Source organism: Alosa sapidissima, chromosome 13 (assembly GCF_018492685.1).
Source record: "Alosa sapidissima isolate fAloSap1 chromosome 13, fAloSap1.pri, whole genome shotgun sequence".
In the NCBI taxonomy this organism is placed as follows: domain Eukaryota; kingdom Metazoa; phylum Chordata; class Actinopteri; order Clupeiformes; family Clupeidae; genus Alosa; species Alosa sapidissima.
Window position 1 is genome coordinate 5,931,953 of NC_055969.1, and position 19,724 is coordinate 5,951,676.

The 19,724-nt window shown below is 45.1% G+C and overlaps 1 protein-coding gene across 1 annotated transcript in view; it reads right to left on the reverse strand.

The window, feature by feature from the left end:
- The window catches only part of LOC121680026 (splicing factor SWAP), a 91,891-nt gene that overhangs the window by 59,829 nt on the left and 12,338 nt on the right, over positions 1-19,724 (reverse strand). The window contains 5 exon segments of the mRNA XM_042059168.1: positions 8,276-8,369; positions 9,025-9,249; positions 9,479-9,935; positions 17,526-17,694; positions 19,314-19,414. Coding sequence (XP_041915102.1) covers positions 8,276-8,369; positions 9,025-9,249; positions 9,479-9,935; positions 17,526-17,694; positions 19,314-19,414 — 1,046 coding nt within the window.

Consider the following 19,724-nt stretch of genomic DNA (forward strand, 5'->3'; position numbering starts at 1 on the left):
TCATCACAGAAGACACCCAAAGCCCATGGCTGAATGCCAGTGACACTGACTGAGGAAATTAAACAGTATCTGTATACTGGGAGACCATGAGGTGTTTTTGTTTGTTAGTATGTTAGTTTAACATCAGCATTCATCTGTCACCAAGGCCGAAAACGGGCCAGGATCTGATGCCAGGTCTGTGAAAATGAATGCGCTGACGGCTCGTAAGTGTTTGTGTGGGCGGAGAGTGCACTTTGCTTTGGTGGATTCTTCCACTATGTGGCCTTAGGTACATTCCTCGACAATTCCATATGGCAGATGGGGGAGGGGGTGGGGGGTGGCTTTCTAGTCACTGGTTCCAAAGAGATCAGAAGACAGGATGAAACACACTAAATGGTGAAAAGGCAGAGGAGAGGAGAAAATGAGCTTGTAGTGGCTGCAGTATGATGTTTTGAGGGAGGGGCACTAATGCCATCAAACACACAAGCAATGTTGCACACAAAAGTCCATAGGGAATGTGCTGCGATGTGCCCCCCCCCCTTCCCCCCCCCCTAATCCTGAGGCCTCAGGGAGTGTTACTTTACTAAGACTGAGACACATACACACACCGAGTGCTCGGGAGCACTACTGTCTTATCACAAACGGACACTGACACACAGACAGACTGACACAGACACACACACACACGAAAAAATGTGAAATCCAAGATGCTTGTTGGTTGTGGTCTTCACTTTTGGCAACCACATGCACACATGCTTTCACAAACAAAACAAAAAGAAACCCACATATACTTCTCTAGTAACAACCAAGACACAAAATTTGAGTCTGGCCTTGTCTCTTAATTGCCACCCTATACCAGAGTGTGGTCATCTTTCTTACCAAACCTTCTCAATCGGCCCAAGACTGAAATAACAGTCCTATTATTTTCATTCAGACTAGACATTCGGCTCCAGGGACAACCTAATATTTATTTCTCCATCCAACTGCACTTCATCACAAAAAAGTATTCAAACTGCCTACTCAGTCACTTGATGTGTATGGTGTACCTCATCACCTACATGTAGCCTTGATTGAAACCTAAGGTTAGGCTCTAATTTCTAGCTCTACTACTTTTAACTGTCATTCATTTGCTTTTCTTGACAAGTTTTCTCTCTCTTCCCATTCAACTCTGAAACTTTCCAAAAAAAAAAAATGAAAGTTTTAATTCCAAAGCTGCGGTAGAACCTGAAAGATAGCCAGTGCCGGCCAAATTCTGCAAAGAGGGGCGAAGAGAAAATGGGGAGGAGAAAGACGAAAGAGAAGAAAAGAAAAGAGTGGCGGACTCGGCGCTCTGTGCAGATGGAGACACAGAGACATGGCATCGCACAAAAGAAGAGAGATACACTCCAGACATTAAACACGCACACAACCCGGTGACAGCCAACATCTAACACAATGGCAAGGTGGAGTGACAGCGACACTTATGTCGCACGGCAAACCAGACGACATCACAAGTTGTTGTCTCGGTTTCTGTTGTTTATTTATTTTTTCAACCTCCTCAGAATAATAGCATCTGCTGCATTTGCTGAGAGAAAAAAAAACCTGTACCACCTCCACAATCTCACATAACCTCCCCTTTGTAGGTGGAAGTGGAAATCTAACGCGCTTGTATCGAGATTGACTGAAGCTGACAAAACATGGCAGGCATGAGCATTTCCACAAGCAGCCTCCCCCAAACACGCCGACCAGGGGGAGAGTCGGGCTGTTGTTCCTCGGTCTCCCTGATGTCTGGAAGCAGTTGCAAAGCCTTCCCAGCTTCCCTCTTTTCCATTTAAGAGCTCCCAACTTGCCCCCTCCTCCCACAAAAGAGGGGTAGTGGGGTGGGGGATGTGAAACAATCGTTTTAACTCAACATTGACGAGACGCGGACCAGAACCCCCCCCCCCCCCCCTTTCTGTTCGAGGGCCATCTCGCATTTCGGGCCCACGCCATCAAAACGAGTCGAGCGAGCGAGCGAGAGAGAGAGAGAGGGGAAACTGCCAAAACAGAGACGGAGAGAGTGTATATGATCCTGATGATTTAAGGATGTGCGTGGTTCAGCTTGGCAGCCTCCACCCCCTATTTGCACTAAGACTGACACCAGAATTACTGATGACACATAACCGCACCAGTAATGACACGTAACCCACAGACGAACACTTCAAACGCCCTGGACAGCCGACAACGTTTCCTACACCACGTCTTGTTTACCCTTCAGGCAGAGTTTAGACGAGAGGAGAAGCGCAGCAATGAAGGCAGCCGCCTGACACCTCCAGAGCTCAATAAACCAATAAACCACCGACGCCTGGTCTCCTTGGTGACCAGCCGTTTGTTTACATGGCTACGGGAGTTTGTGAGGGAGATGGCTGGACCATTACCAACTGCCACTCCGTGTGCGTGGAGAGACGCAGGCGGCAGTAGTGGAGGCAGCGGCGGCGTGGTGGTTGTTGTGCAGGCGCTGATGTGATCGATGGAGCAGGTCCTGCTCTGGTTCCAAACACAGCATATGAAAAGGAGGTAAAGGGCTCATAAAGGCTTAAAAAAAAGAAATCAAGGAGATGGAATTCAGAGTACCGATCTGGAGCGATCATACGCGGATCCATAATAACCAGCGGGTGGGAGTCAGGGGCTTTTCATGTGCACTATTCGTGTATCACAGAGCAGTGACCATGTTCCTCACTGAGTGGTGAGGGAAAGACTCCCCAGGGGGAGAGAAATGTAGTGGCTTAGTGCCACTGATGAGTCTAGCAGAAGGAGGTTACTTTCCCAGCCACAAAGTAAGAGGGAGAAAGAGAAGGGGGGGGGGGGGGCAGAGAGAGAGAGAGAGAGCGATAGAGTGAGCGAGTGATTGAAGGAAGGAGGGAGGGAAAGAAGAAGAGAGAAGGACTTAATTACATTATAGGGGAAGTTTTATGACCTGTTAAATGTTGAGGGCACTCTAATCGCTTTGCCTTCAAATAACCTGAAATGGTTGGGAGCCCACCAGGGAATCAGAGTGTGTGGGGGGGGGGGGGGGGGGGCCTGCAGATCTCTGCAGAATGAAGTCATGGCACTGCTTAAAGTGTTAAACAGGTTCAACTACTCACTCTCCTTTCTGTAAGACAGACACAAGCCAGCAATATGCAGTTTGTGATAACTGTACTTTTGCCTTAATGAACTGGAAGAAAGACTTTCAAGACGACACCAATGTACTGACGAGAGAATGCGGGTGTCAGCCCTCAAGCATCGAGTTTTAACAGGAAACAAAAAGCTGTCTGTGCTCATGAATTAACAACAGCATCCAACCACGAGTGGTGAAAGACAAATGTGCTAAAGCAGCATGCCACAGAGGCATATAACAGGTGACATCTATATCAGCCTCTACTCCCTCCATTCTAAGCTGCTCAAAATTACTTTGAAAATGAAGCTCAAGTGAAATATTGTATTTTTTAGTTATCAGAATGGCTATATGGTCTGTACCACTCATATTTAGGCACTGTAATTACTACAATATTTTGCCCAGTACCCTGTACTGTTGATGTATGCACAGAAGAGGCCATCATTTTGAGCCAATTTTGGATAATTTCCATAGAAACCACAAGACTGTACCACCATCTTTATCCGATTTCTCTGCTCTTGTCAGTGGTCAAGTGAGTGATCAGGTCTGGGAGGGTCAGTTGGGATGGCTCTGGTCACCAACTGATGTTAGACAGCTTGTCTGGAATTCAGGCTCGAGAGCTCAAGAACAACAGCTGGTTAAAAGTAAGCATGGCAATCCTGACATGAATCCACTGGCCTCTTTTAAAAGAGTTTTAAGTGAGACTGCAACCTGAGGGGGTTTAGACAGGAGAGAGTGGAAATGAAATGTCATCCAAACATGGAGTGTTTTTTGGACTTCCAGTTTTAAGAAACAGCAACCATGCTGCCCTTGAGGACTAATGCGTTGGCGTTTCCAGAAAGTACTGAAATTGTGTGTCAGCATGTGTGTGTGGGGAGAGGCTTAAGGTCATATCCACTGCTACTACCCTTTCCTCTAACCCCAACACTCACAGAATGACATGATTTCAAAAGTCAGTTGTTAAAAAAAAGCCACATGCTTACTAGAAAATACACCTGAAATCCCAACACAGCAAGACCCTAGACTCTCTCTCTTTATGAAAAAGAGACCAATTTTGAGAAAACAAAGGCTGGGGACTTTGCAATGAACAAAACACAAAAAGCAAAAGGCAAGCAGCACTTTTAAGAAGAGAAATCAATGTGTGGTGAGCCGGTCCACAACACATCGCATGGGAACCCAGAGTATCTACTCGCCCCGCCACACACCCACAACTCAGAGCAGAGACTAGTGGCTGACTGACTGTTCAGATGATCCTAATGAGGGAGACAAAAAGCCTGTGGGGAGCCTCAGAGCAGCAACTCACACTCCACTAAGAGCCAAAAAACACTAAAGAACAGCACGGTGCCTGGGGACCAAGACTGAGATTTTGCCATGCGCATGAATGTAAGTATGTGTACTTGCCTGAATGAGTGAGTGTGTGTGTGAGAGTGTGTGTGTGTGTGTGTGTGTGTGTGTGTGTGTGTGTGTGTGTGTGTGTAGGATAGAGACAGATTGTGCAGGCCAGAGCCTTGCGGTGTCGACAGAAGGCATTATCGCTATTCTGTTGACATAGTGCTTAATTGAGCCGGATGCCTAATTAAAGTTTGGAGGCGTGTGGAATGAATTAGCAAATTGGCCAGATTAGCCGCCGGGAGGCCCTGGACAGGTGAGTGGATCACCGCGAGCGCTGCAGCACACTGAGCTGAGCCAGAGCTCTCCCGTGCACTCGGCAGAGAAATAAATTGTGTCCGTGGCGGTGGTGGCAACGGAGCGATAAGATAAACACAAAGGCGGGCGATAGGAGCACTTGTGTGTCCCGCCGAGACCAAACAATACCCTTCCACTGCTCATTTTCTCCAATTTCCCTAAACCCCACACTTTATAATATCTGCTGTGGAGGACCCCCCCCCCCCCCCTTTCTGTTCTTGTTTTTCCTCTTATAAAGTCTCCCCCTTCACTTCCAGTCCATTGGAACACAGACTAATTTCTCTCCCATGTGTTCCCTCTCGTGTCCCTTGCTCAGGTCCTTGTTGAGGAAACAGGAAGGGTAAAGCTATCGTGACAATTGAAGCTGCCTTACTCTCGCTTTCCTATCCTCCCACTCGGCCTGATCTGCCACTCCAGGGCCTTGTAGGTGATGACAGGAGTGTGAGTGTGTGTGTGTGTGTGTGTGTGTGTGTGTGTGTGTGTGTGTGATATATATATATATATATATGTGTGTTGCACAGTGTATGGCTGAGAGACAGAGTAAGGCTACGTTTATACGGTGACGATGAAAAGGGAAGACGCAGAAAAACGCGCAGACATTCTAATTTGACAGTTTAGCCAGAGAGGTAATCAAGGATCTTTGGTTTAGCTGTTTAGACGGAGACGCAACCCGGGTCGTCTTCAAAACTCTACACTCTGGAAGGAGTCTTCAGATTTTTGCGTCTTCAAGCCCCGATGGCAGGGTCGCCGTGTAAACGAAAGGCACTTATGATTAAATATTTTGTCGTCTTCCTTCGCAATCGTCCTCGTATAAACGGCCCCTTAGACTGCCAGTTAGTATGACAGACTCTGTGAATGTATGTATGTGTGGTGTGTGTGTGTGTGTGTGACAGAGAAAGGGGGAAAGAGGATTGGGAAGCCAGCCGGTAGCGTCTGAGAGGGACTGATAAGGAGAAGGTGTTATTCCCCAGAGAAATGAGAGGGAGGGATTCCCTGCAGCTCTGAGAGTGCAGGAGCAGGATGAGTCAGAGTGATAGAGAGAGAGAGAGAGAGAGAGAGAGAGAGAGAGAGAGAGGAAAAGAAGCAAGTGGATGTGAATAGGGCACGGGTGCTGCTGTGCCTACAGCACGGGCAGAAAAATATATTCTGTGTACCTGTTGTAGCACAGGTCAGTGAACATCGTCTGATTCCTGTCAAACAACCAGAGTAAAAAGAGATGCAAGAGACGGTCAGTACAGGTGTTCATGTACTGGGTGACCAATGCATGGGTGGGGCATTTTTCTCGGTTTAAATGCCATTGACCATCTATCCCTCAGTATCTGATTTAACAGTTTATAAAAATCCATCCAATACGATGAGCAAATTCATGAGTGGACCTCATTTTCCCATTCTGAGGATAATCCAAATTCCTGCCATAATTGTTAATGCAGTCTACTGAAAGTCCACTGACTGCCAAGAAACTGATGGCCATTAAAAATCCACACTAAACACTTTGCATTTGTTTAATGGCTATTTGATTGGGTTGTGTTTGAATATGCGTCTCAGACACAAGTTTGGATACGTACAGCGGTCTGTCCACTGTCTGGCAGTCGGGGGAACCGAACATCTGCCTGCTTGGGTTGGGAGCTAAAAGACAGTTGATTCTCTTGAGCTAACTTATTTATTTTATAAAAGGCTTTAAAAGCAAACAGTGAGGTCTATATTCCCCCATAATGGTCAGTGAACATGACAGATGAGCTGATACACACTAATGAGAGAGAGGGAGGATGGAGAGAAAGAGGGAGAGAAAGAGAGAGAGAGAAAGACGGGTGGGTGTGCGTCCAATAATGACTCCATAAATGTCAAACAAGCCATTAATGGCACAGAGTAAACTAAGCGCACTAAAACAAGTGCTTTGAGAAAGAGTGGGACGTCGGTCTGAATCATAGGGCGCTGCGCTAAAGGGCCCCAACACAGAGCCAGCACAGTCGGGGTCTGCCATTACGCATTTGACCACACCTGTTGCATCGTCCACCGTTTGGAGGAAAAGAAACAGTCTACACCTTTTTCTTAAGGGAAAAAAATTGTAATTCACAAATTAAGGCATGGAAAAGTGGTTATCAAAAACAAAATGCATTCTATCAAAATGTATTTGATCAAACACATGTTGCACATGCAATTTTCTTTGCATACTGGACTAATATTATTTGCTCTACCAGTGTTAAGATATGCTAGCTTTTGACATAAAGCCAGTTAGGTAATTGTTTTAAAAGGAAACACGGGCAATGACTGTCATTTTTACCACACAAGCCTGGCAAATGACCTTATATACAGTTGCTGAATCAATTTGAGGTTATGCCAAGGGTTGCAGCTATGTGGTAAAAAGAGGTATAAGGAGCTTGACAGTCCTTGGATGAAAGTCAAGCATAGCCAAAAAAAAAAAAATTCGATGACTAAGGGGTACATGTTGTCTTTGCACAACATCAGGACTCCAAATGGATCCATCTGTCAGGGGAGAGACTAGGGGCTAATGCTGCGAGCTTCCACAGAGAGCGCCTGACATCACACTTTAAAACAGGGGCAACTCAAGGAGAGACCGGCACTTTTAAGTTAAGCCTTTAGCCATGTTCAACGGCTGTGCGGATCAGACATGGGTGGTTGCCTGGAGGCTGGCTTTGGGCATCTGGCGTCTACCGAAAGAGCACAGGGAAATGCAGCAGTAACATGGAATAATGTTCAGCAATGTTTGAGTAACACTGGAGGAACATTTAGCAGAAGAGTAATGATGAGCTCTTGCTTACTGTAATGACTGTCTCATTAAAATCCCCATCCCTGTGCAAATGAGTGTGGGGTGTGAGGAGGCGCCCTGGGCTCAACAGGCTGAGCGTGTTTGAAACCTTGGTTCTGTAACGCGCGCGCCCCCCCCCACACACACCCACACACACACACACACACACACACACCCCTTGAATAACTCATGTAGATGCACATGACCCAACTTGAGAGCAGAGAGGCCTTGGTCTGTGTGTTTCATTTAAAACATGATTTCTGAAAGCGAGCCAACCAGTTAATTAGTTATAACACAAAGCTTTCCAATGAGGCTAGCAGCAATGTAGACATTCTTCTCAGGGTTCCTACAGCCCTACCAACCACCCACCCCCACCCACCCCCACCCACAGTGGTTTAAGGTCTTTTCATCTTCGAATGATGGTAAAAGGGTTACTTTTCAAGGAGGAGAGGACAGTGAAATTGGGCCTGGTCCATTACAGGAGGCATCTCCACCACTTCCCTGGACAAAAGCAGCGGGCTGTCTCATGAACGCCACCCCGCTTTTGGGGAATATGGGTGCCATCCACACCCAATCATATCAACCTATAGTCTGTGATAAAGCCAGGATGAGAGCGAGAGCGAGGTGGAGAGATGCGGAGAGGAAGAGATCGATCTTAACAGAGATAGAGAGGACGGGAGAGGAGAGTGCGAAGAGTACGGGGCAAGAAATAGACCATGAAACAGTACCTCTGGCAGTCTTCTCCCTTCTTTCTGCATGAAGTAGTGCTTCTTGAACTCGTAATAGGTGTTGTACTGGTGCCAGGACTGCAGGAAATCAAACCTGCAGGGGATGGTGGTGGGGGGGGGTGATGGAGGAATGGAGGAGTCAGAGAGTACCAAAAGCATTTGTAGAGCAGTACAGCATTTTCTCCCTTTTAAAAAGTGATTGTGTCAAAGCAACAAAAGCTTCGAGTTTATAGAGGGAAACTTTCTTGGCTCGCCATTAGGTAAAATGGCACTAAAAAAATTAAATAACTCGGGCACAGGCGGTAAAACAGTGGTGGCTGGATCTGCAACAAAGCTCAAGTCTGCCTTCAAACAAGAACAAGCTCTTTAAAAACAACAGAGGCTTTAAACCAAGCAGTGTCACAGCGAATCTAATCCAAGTTCACGTTTTCATTTAGGGAAATAAATATACAGTATATTCTTAACTGTTTCAATTTACATCAAAGTTACATGCTTTTTCCATTTGCCCCTTAAAGTTAAAACCTTAACCTTTGGCAGCAGAGGTTTTGCCTAAAACACAAAGTAAATCTATGCAATATGTTTAAATGGCTGATTTCTGTTTGTTTTGAGTTCAAGGTTCAGGCCAAGCATGTCAATCATGTAAATGTATGAAATAGTATAACCAGCTTTCTTGCCATCTGAATTCAGGCACTTGCTGTACTCCAGTGAGACGTGTGGGAAAGCTGGGGGCGTAGTAGGAGGCTGCTTACCGTGGGTCGTTCTTGGCGCGGACGCTGCCCTCAAATTTCTCGCCGTTGCGGGCCACATACTGTGCCAGCTTGTCAATGACCGGCTGGATGTCTGGGGGCGGGGGGATGATGCTGGGGGGTGGAGTTGTCACTGCTGGCGGCGGAGTAGCCACTGTTGGGGCGACCGGAGACACTGCTGGGGCGACTGGAGCCACTGCTGGGGCGACCGGAGCTTGGGGCTGTACACTGAGGTCATAAAAGGGGAAATTGAGGAAACAAAGAAAAGATGGAGGGGGAAAAAACATGAGCATACACACTAGGCAATGAATAGGTGAGAGAAAGCCAGTGAGTGAGACTTGAGTGAGTGATCAGAACACTTCACCCTTTCACGTTCCATCTGTATGTCCTAGATGGCACGCCAGAGCAAAGGCTGTGTGTGTGTGTGTGTGTGTGTGTGTGAGAGAGAAATACACACCTAGTCACTGTGCTGACAGCCGGGGCGCTGTAAGAAACCAGACTGGGGGGAGCAGAGTAGGTGACCTGGGTAGGGGGGGCAGAGTAAGTGACCTGCGTGGGGGGGGCAGAGTAGGTGATCTGGGTAGGGGGAGCAGAATAGGTGACCTGGGTGGGGGGAGCAGAATAGGTGACCTGGGTAGGGGGAGCAGAGTAGGTGATCTGACTGGGGGGAGCAGAGTAGGTGACCTGACTGTGAGCGGACACTGAGACAGGGACGGGTATGGGGGCAATGGGCACTGGTTCAGGTGGAGGGGTCGTTCCTGGGGGCGGGGGCACCGCTGAGGCCTGAGGTGGCATCATGCCATGGGGCAGAGTGCTGTAGTACGCGTTGGCGTCGATCCCGGGAGGAGGAGGCGCCAGACAATACGTGCCATCCGGGAGCAGGCAGTACCCATAGTACATTGGGGCAACATTAGCTGTGGTTTCAGAGAGAGAGAGAGAGAGAGAGAGAGAGAGAGAGAGAGAGAGAGAGAGAGAGAGAAGCAAGAGACACAACTTAAAAATGGATCAAAGTGTGCAAATGAATTCATATGTATTCAAACAGTTTTTACACCCCACCCTAGTCCCCCATATTTCCTCAGTGTGTCTATGACGCGTGTAAGCTCCCAGCGAATGTGACAGCCTCGCCGCTCTGAGTGAGGGAGCGGGAGCGGGGAAGGAACATTCATCTAGCACCGGCCGCCGCTCAACGCTAATGCAATTTCAGCCTGCGGCAGGGGCAGGCAGCGAAACGCATGCACATCCATGCATGTGCATGTACATATATAGACACAGACAGACACACACACACTGTACATACATTCATATTCATGTGGGTACATTTCATCTATACACAGACCCATCTGAACAGACAATTAAAAAAAATCCTGATGTTGATATAAGAAAGAAACTTAAAATAATCTGACGTCTGGATCACTGTTTGCTTAATTAAATTTACCCGTCAGTGAAGAGATTAAAAAAAGAAAAAGCGCAGGAAAAGCAAAAGGATAAAAAGAAACAAGGGATGAAAGGGAGAAAAATAGGATAAATCTGCCTTTTGTTCAAGGCCTCCAAAAGTAATTACGATCAGATTGTGCTGGATGTGACACATGTAAAGTAGATATACCCTGTGCCTCTCCTCGCAATGTTTATGTCCCTGAAGCCCCTCATTACAGCTATCAGACATGTGTTTTATCTACCATTGACTGTCTCAATGGCCCTCTGAAACTCCAGCAGGAAAATCAAGAACCTGCATCCTCCTTCTTTCATTCACATTCACTGGTTTTAGGAGTCTCCAAACCCCTGTAAAGGCTAATGCACCCACATAAAGAGGGGAATTATGACTGACAGATAGTTACATGAATCACAGTGGCTAAACTGAACAGTTTTAGAAAATAGAAGAAAGAAACAAAAATTGATGAGTGGGGACATTGAACATCCCTGTTGGAGGTGATTCGCAATTTGAAGTTGGCAGCTAGGCGAACTGGCAGCATGCTGTTCTGAATTCAAACAGGCTTCCATAAATAACTTATCTGTTCCCTACCGCTCTACCATAATTCTCGTGGTCTCTTAATTGATTCCTGTGCATGCTGAGAAATCAGTGACTCGCATCCGGTTCTCAAGGAGAGCAACTAGAGGAACACTGCGGGCCTAACAAAAATGGATGAAAAAATCCTTTTGTTATGCTCATGCATCAAATGAACAACTGCACCAAGAGACAATGCCACTTGTGTTCACTCTACACTATGTTTTTTTGTTTACTGACCCACCCTTGGGGATCAATAAAGTATCTATCTATCTATCTATCTATCTATCTATCTATCTATCTATCTATCTATCTATCTCAATTGCAAAGACTGTTAGCCTTACATGTGTTACTTGTAGATGCACATCTTGTTGCCCTTAATTTTTGGCCAGAATGGGATGTTTAGTGTATGAGAGAGTGATGGATGGAAATTTTCTTTTGATAAATGAGAAGAAAGTGGAGCTCTATCTCAAGGGAGTTCTCTGTGTGACAGCATGTTTATTCCTTCCTCCATCTCCAGAAGGCTGATGAACACATTTCTGCCTCAACTGATCGCTCACCTTCCCTCTTCTCCCACTTTCTCACGCCGAGTCTGGCACAGGGCAATACATATCAGCTCTGCTCATCCATTAGAACTAAAAGAACGAAACTGAGACCGAAGACAAAAAAGAAAAAGAAACGCCAGCGAGGAATGAAAGAGTAGGAAGGCGGTGGAAGAGAGACTGTAATCAAAGAAGAAAACAAAAACAAATATGAGTGAAACATGATGGACTCCGTGAGTCTTGTTTGCAGCTGTAGTGCTAGACTGAACCCCTATCGTTAGCGGATGACTGGGCGCTTGGGCATAGCAGTAAGGAACACGGATAGCTCCGCACAGTAGGTCAAGAGGCCTCATATCAATCCATCACGCCTGGCTACAGTCACATTTCTTCACTTCATGCAGCAAATAGACACGCGCCTCCACTGGGACGCAGCCCCGGATAGATAGATCCGGAGATCGCAAGGTCACCCAGAGAGTACAGAGGCTGTTAGAGAGAGTCACGGGGGATCCCACAACGTGAGGGGAAATGTTCCACGTCTCTGCAAATCTCATTCTGCTTTCGTCGTTTCCAGAGCCACTTTACTTGCATGTACTGTGCTGTCATGGAGTTACTAAAGCATTAATATTGATTTAATTTTGGGAGCCTCTTGACATCTCCCCCCTTTCAGCACGAGTCGTTTAATAATACACCGGACGAAATCTTAAATTCATTGTGATAGTACTGAAGCATCTATGCAGAAAGGCCAGATCCCTCTCAAATGCTTATCAAGAGTAAAGCACTTAAACTGCAAAATTTCTTAATGATGTCCCTTAACACCAGAGCTACACATTTTTTTTTAGCAAACGGTCTTAAGATAGTGGAATGTCTAATGTCTGTAAAATCAATTAGTCAATTCAGAAAAAACAGCCATAAGCACATGCACGGTATTTGCACACTTGCACATCTGAGCTCAGTTTTTTGTACCAGAACTAGGTCTTGTTTGGGGGACAAGCGTTCTGTCATGACACATGAAGCCTAACCCTAATCCTAACCCTAACTTGTTATGACAAAAACCGAATGACACTTAATGACCGAAGTGTTGTGTCATGAACCTTTATGACACGTTCATGACGGTGTCATGTCACTCTTATGATGATATTGTCAATTAAAGTGTAACCTTTAGTTCTGCCAGGTGAAGCGAGCAAACAAAGCAAGTAAACCCAGACAACCGTTTTCCCCCCCCGTTCCCATTCTGACGGCCTAGCGAGGGTTGGCTGGCATCATCAGGGAGCTGAGTGGTTTGGTAGGAGCAGTGAGACCATGGGCAGCTGCATCAACACCAATAAGCAAATGAATCCTCTGTATTTATGACTGACCATGCAGAGGGGTCTAACGAGGCATAGTGGCCTGGACTAGGGGTGACCCCCGAGAGAACAGTTCAGAGGTCATACGCCTGGCTACACAGAGGGCTGCAGCAGAGGAGGAAGAAGTAGAGGAGAAGATGGCATCTGCTGTGCAGCCTGCTGACTCACAAGCGAACTCCCACACGATGGAGACAAGGCACCAATTTACGTATGTGGAGCGTGAAGGGGTCAATTTCCATCGCTATCTCCACTCCATTCAGTGGGTCGAAATAAACCAACATTCACTGTAGGGAAATTCAATTAACTGCCACCAAAAATGGCCCTGACCCTAAAATCATATTTCAGTGGTCACTGCTTCGTGGGTTGAAAGATAGCAGAAGAACTAATGCTCTTTATTTCTAGGCCTTAAAAGATAAGTCTTTTAAAGTGTTTCTTAGAGGGGAAAAAAACTGTCAGAGTCCGTTTTAGTACACCAAACCATTTTGGACTCAAAGGACTAACCACAACATCATCAAAGTAGTTTAAGCCCTGAAAAGCCATGCCTGATCAATAGTGCAAAACTGTGTGATTGGGGTAAAGAAAGACAGACAGTGTGTCTCCAGCAGGAATCAAGACCTCACAGAAGGCCGTCTGATCCCCTTCTCAACCCATCGTGATGCACAAATAGGGGGATATTTCATCTAAAAAAAAACCTGCTTCAACTTTGATCCTCTCAAGCCCGGAATTTGTGTGAAGGAACCACAGACAGAAAAGATGTCATGCAATGCAGAGGGCTCGATTTTCTGGGGCATGAAGAAACTTTTCCTTTTGAAGTGACGTGAAGGTGTTAAAGGGACTGAAATCGCTGGTAAGGCTACGACACGTCACATTGAGAGGGGAAGTTGTCGCACAAGCAGAACTTTCTTCACATATCTCTGTGCCATGGAAATTGAGACAACTGAGTGGATTTGGTTGAGATCTACATATTTAGACACAGACAGACAGACACACACACTTTGGCTTATATCTTTCTCTTCTCCCTGCTTTTCAGGCTTAGGTTAACCTCCAAAGTAGATGAGAAACTTTCATCTGTCCTGACCCTCAAAACGCAGGGCAATTGGGAAGAAAAACCATCACATAGAAAATAGAACACATTGAGAAGCCCCCCCTAACTCACTCACAGTCCCTGCCCTTGTCCTTAGTACATTGTATCTCAAAAATAAATGTCACAAGCATCACCATGGAGGTATGCACAGGTGCCAGATTACATAGAGAGCCCAAAACCCACAGGATGGTGATGGTGATGGTGACGGTGTGTGTGTGTATGTTACTGTGAATAAATGTGTGTGTGTTTTTAAGCAGTACATTTGGGCAAGGGGCATTCTGGTTTTCTGCTTTTTAAGCAGTACATTTGGGCAAGGGGCATTCTGGTCTTGCTGTCTGTCAGCGGTGTTAACAGCTGAGAGAGTCAAGGAGGCACAAGAGTGTATGGGAGACTAATAGTCCTCTCTTTTCCCCTTGTTCAAGCATTGACCTTTAAGATACACCAACCTAACTCATCTTGTGGATGCAAGCTTGGGCTCAAACATTCTCTACTTTGCCTAACAGATTGTTATTACACCAGCACCATCACCATAATATTGTACCGTTAATAAACTTCATAGAGTTAAGTTTCATAGAGTCACAAATTGCTTATTTAAAATGGAACAACTTAGTGCACTCAGATTCTTATGCAAGGTTCAGTTTACATTGAAACAGAACATGTACTGTAGGACACAATCACTGTCATTTAAGTCCACATTAGTGGATGCAAGACCACAGCTACAATTTAGTCACTGACAGTTGGGCTTGGACAATGTAAATTTTATATTCCAATATGAAAACAACTTAAGAATGACTGAGGTGACTTTTTGGTTAGTGCATCTGTGTAAAAACCAAAAAAAAAAAGAAATCTAATCTATTTGTGCCTTCTTGAACTTTAACGCTACACTGAACAACAATATTACATCATGCAAAAGGGGAACACTAGGGGGTATAGTGTGTGGTTCACCTCACTGTGTGTTCACTGTGTGCTGAATTCACAGATTGGGATAAATGCAGAGACCAAATTTCCCTCACGGGATCAAAAGAGTTTAGATACTTACTATACTTATACTACGTAGAGCGTGGTGGCTAGAGAGCTGTGCAAGTATCGAGTAGTTTGAAAAGCTGTGGGTTTTATTCCCAGCTGCCCCAGCTATGCCATTTAACAAGGCGCTTAACCCTCAGATGCTCCAAAGAAAACTAGCCCTGTAAGTTGCTTTGGATAAACGCGTAAGGCAAAAAAATGAATGAATGAAAAGGTGTGGGTGTTTATGATGTCCTACTGGTGCTGTGACTGAGAGGCTCCGTTTGTAATGCTACTTTTCAAATCATGTTTCTTTTTTGTCAGCATATTAGTTTGAAGGACAAGCCTTCAAGGTTTCTGGGAACGCTAATATTGTGTTAGTGTGTTAATGTGGTGTGATGCTTGGATTCCACATTCCAGACCAAATTAATCACATTTTTCTCTGCCCTGGCGACTATGCAGCAGACGTCCAGGAGTCTGGTTTTCAAGTAGGTCAAGTCAAAGAAAAAGAGATCCATGCAAGTTTTCCTTTTGTAGCAAATATCAAAATGTTACAGTAAGACACTTGATTTATTTTGCCTTATTTGACACTGAAATGAGATGATGTATTGTACAGTAGCTACCTGCAGTAGCTGCATGAACTTCAACAAACCTCCATCACATGAAGATTGCCAATTAATGGTTTGGAGTGACCTGAGGGCTAACAGAACAAAAGTGTTTTGTTTTTTCTGGAGAGGGTCTCCATAAAAAGGCAATGAGCCTTAACTGCAAGGTAGAGTGCTTTTTCCAGAAGAATATTTGTTCTCAAAACAAGTCAGTCAGGTTAAAGTCTCTTGTCCTTTCTTCCACTGCTTTCAGACATGCGTCCTGCTACCCTTCTTCCCACCTCAAGGACGACATCCGCAGTCTATTCAGGAGCATCTCCTTGTAATGCATTGGTAAATAAGACATCTCAATAACACAAACAAAAAAGTCAGCTCTTGACTGAATGTGGCATTGTGCATTTATATCCTTTACATTCCTGTTCTAGAAGATGAATGTGACATATTTTCCTACAAAACATTTGTTAAGCATTGTTAAGCACCTTGTATTGCTGTTTGCACGAAAGGCGCTTTATAAATAAAACTGAATTGAATTGAATAAATGCTTTCCAATATTTGCTAATAATCATACAAAGGAATTTAAGCTCCCTTTCAAAGGAGACACTGAAGGGCAGCAACAGATATGAGTAACGAGCATATCTCTCGCCATGCCAATGAACTGTACACTGATCTCAGTGGCTCCAAAAGGCTTTGGTAACAGCCAAACTCCTTCCTGGGGGAATTTGCATTCTCTAAATGAATGGACTATAAGCAAGGAAACTAGATGACGTAGACGGAGTCCGATGTGACCGGATACACAGCAACATTGTCCAAACAGACGACCAACCCAATTCAATGAGGCACACAAAAACAGTTCATGCTTGATGCTTTGTACAGGGAATTGAATTCCTTGACATAACAGGTCATGGAGTTTAATTTAGAAAAATTATTCAAGCAGATGACGAATTGTAGGACTTCAAGGTCACCTCAATTGATTTCACAAATACTGTATCCTTTCAGGACATCCTTGGCTGGAAAAGCAACATTAAAATCACTAGATACCATTGTCAAGGTCTGCATGGAAGCCAAACAGCACTCTAGGCAGACTACCAGAGCGGGAAGGGGTAATAGATTGTATGGGCCTAGATGAATGGACTAGAAAGTTGCTGTGGGGGCATTCTCTCTGCATACAAGCTAATTATCAAGTTTGGCTCTGGGAGTTAAAAGCTATGCTAAGTGAAGATTTGCTCATAATCCCATGCAATCTGAAAACATTTCCACAGACTGGCTGACCTGTAAATGGCAAGGTGCTGAACGTGAGGTTTGAAAAGTGATGACCCCCCCCACCAAAAGCCTTTCACTGGGTTAAACCTGGTGATTAGCAGCTCCAGATAAAGCTTAAGATTTGAAGGCAGCTTTTCACTCTGTATGAAAGTCCTCATCTGTGAGGAAGCGTTTCCATACTTAAGGATTTCAGTGTTTTTTTTTTTTTTTATTTCATGACCTCATACCTTACAACAAATGCTTACCATCTCTGTGCCGCACACAAAGTACACAAAGAAGACATTACTACTACACTATGCACAGTACTGTCCTAATCTTGAATTCATGTCTCTTTCCACCATTGTGTTATGCATATTTTTGAAATATGTCGCATGGAACAGGCAGAATAAATAGACCACCCTCCCCACCACACCAGCATTCAGCTTCCTTTGCTAAATCCACACGGATGCTCCATCACAATGGTGCAACAGAGCACCACTGTGATGCAGTTTAACAGTTGGCATATGTTCGCGTACATAAAGCCATTAAATTAATAGACTACTAATTTAACTATAATATATTTAATAATTTACCCACACAATTGACCTCTGAACCTCAGTCACAATAATGGTTTGCTCGGGCTTCTCGTTTCCACAGGGTGGACAGTTATAAAGCAGCTCTACTCACGATCGGTGGGGTACTCTGCCTGAGTGGACACGGCAGGCTGCGTCTCCTCTACCATGGGCGGGGCTGGTGCAGGGGCAGCGGCAGCAGCAGCAGCACCACCATTCTTCTCCTGCTGGGCTTTGATGACCAGCGCCAACAACGGGTGATCCGGATCGATGACTCTGAGGGGCTGCAAAGCAGAAGCAGGCATTAGAGAGCACCAGCAGTAGACAACCCAAGTGTTGAAGGACCATTGTGGAATGGGGTTTAAGGACAACTTTAATATGAGACCAGGAGACATATCTTGACAACTACATTCACATCAGGGCTCTAACAAACCAAGTAAATACTGATTAATTACTTATTAATCAATGGTGAGGCTCAACAATAATATTTAAAAGGTACCCTTAACAAGATTTGCTCTCGGGTCCCCCTCTGGTTGAGAAGCACAATAATAAACAAACTAATTAAATTGAGGAGGAAACTAATTCAAGTTAGGGAGGAGATTCCTACCCGGAACTAGAAAGTTGCTAGATCGGTCTACAGAGGGCCGCTCAGACAGTGGCAGAAGCGCCATTTATCATGTTACGTGTACGAGTGGCATCAAAATGATTCTATAAACGCTAGGTTAAGGTCAAAAACCTAACTTACAGTCACACAAAGCCCTTTCAAAACAGTTAGACAAACTATTTAACAAATAAAATTCAAAAATGCTTTTGAGCCTTAAAAAGTTAAAAATATAAAATGAAAAATAGCTTTCCTCACTTTGAAGATGAGAATCATCCTCTAGAGTGCCAAGCCTAGCGTTCCTATCTCTCTAACTCCCATCAACAGCTTAGGGAGCAACAGAAGCAAAAAAACAAACTTCTTTCATATTGGGGAAAGGGAAACAAAAAACAGTTTGTTTAATTTGGATGAAAGATCTGATAGGTTGGTTTATGTAAGAGCCTTTTTATCTTGATAGAATACTTTGTGCTGCGCACTGCAAATGACAGTGCCTGACATGGGCTAAACGTACAGAATATATAAATGAGGTGATGGAAAAAATGTAAGGGAAAAAACAACAACAAAAAACCACCTCTTCCTACTTCTCGTTCTACAATAAATATGGGAGGAGAAAAAAAAACATAATCTTAAGTGCTTTGAAGTTGGATGCTTTGATATCAGGCCCAATTACGTCTGGACTGGTACGACTTAACGGCAATATGCTGTCCATTTTGGGAGAGAAAAAGTGTGCCTTCTCGTGAACACTGTGAAAGCCAATCTGTGGCTGCAATTAGTGAGCAGTTAAACCCCATGAAAAATGCAAATGCAGAAGGCTGAGCACACAGGCTTTGGGCAGGATGGAGGGATGAAAGAGGAGAGGAACGCGGGCTGCGGAAGAGTAATGAAGCAGTGTCATGGTGATCCGAATTGATGAGTTCTATTGGCCACCACCGGACACTGAAACTCCCCCGATCCCCGGTGCGCTTCTAAAGGAGGACATAGACACGCGCGTCTAAGATAATGAAGAGGCTTTTTGAGCGTCAGGGGGGAGGATGTTTTGTAATAGATGATAGGAAGACTTTTAAGTTGGTTGATTTTGTTTATCAAAAGGATAGCAACACATCAAGATCAGAACAGGAGTGGACATGGCCCCGATTTAAATTTTTCCAAGCTGAGTAGTTAACAGTGGAGATATGCAGAAGGCCATATTTGACCTTGGGGAGTTGAAACAGTGAGACAGTGATAGTTTGAGACAGAGTCCTAAGGAGTCCTGGGGGGGGTGGGGGGTGGAGGTTAGCGGTCCAGAAGGAGGGAGGCCTATACCTTCATCAGCTCCTCCAGCCTGGAGCACTTCTTGGGTGCCATGAGGCTGGGGTGGAGGTAACTGCCATCACCATCGTCATCAGAGTCATCAGACTGTGTGTCTGTGGATGAACCAAAAGAAGAAGGGGGGGGGGGGGGGGGGGGCAGAAACACACAGAGACAGAGAGACAGAGAGAGAGAGAGAGAGAGAGAGAGAGAGAGAGAGAGAGAGAGACACAGACAGACAGACATTCAGACAGAATATTAGACCTCTGAGGATGAATAAGGCCAGTAATCAAGTCGCTCGTAGAGACGGTACACACCGCTAATCACAAGTAATAGCACTGTTTCAAGGTGTAAAGAGAGGCATTAGTTCCAGTTGCACAGAAAATATTACAGCTTGTTCACATCGGATGACCTCTGATAGTCTCT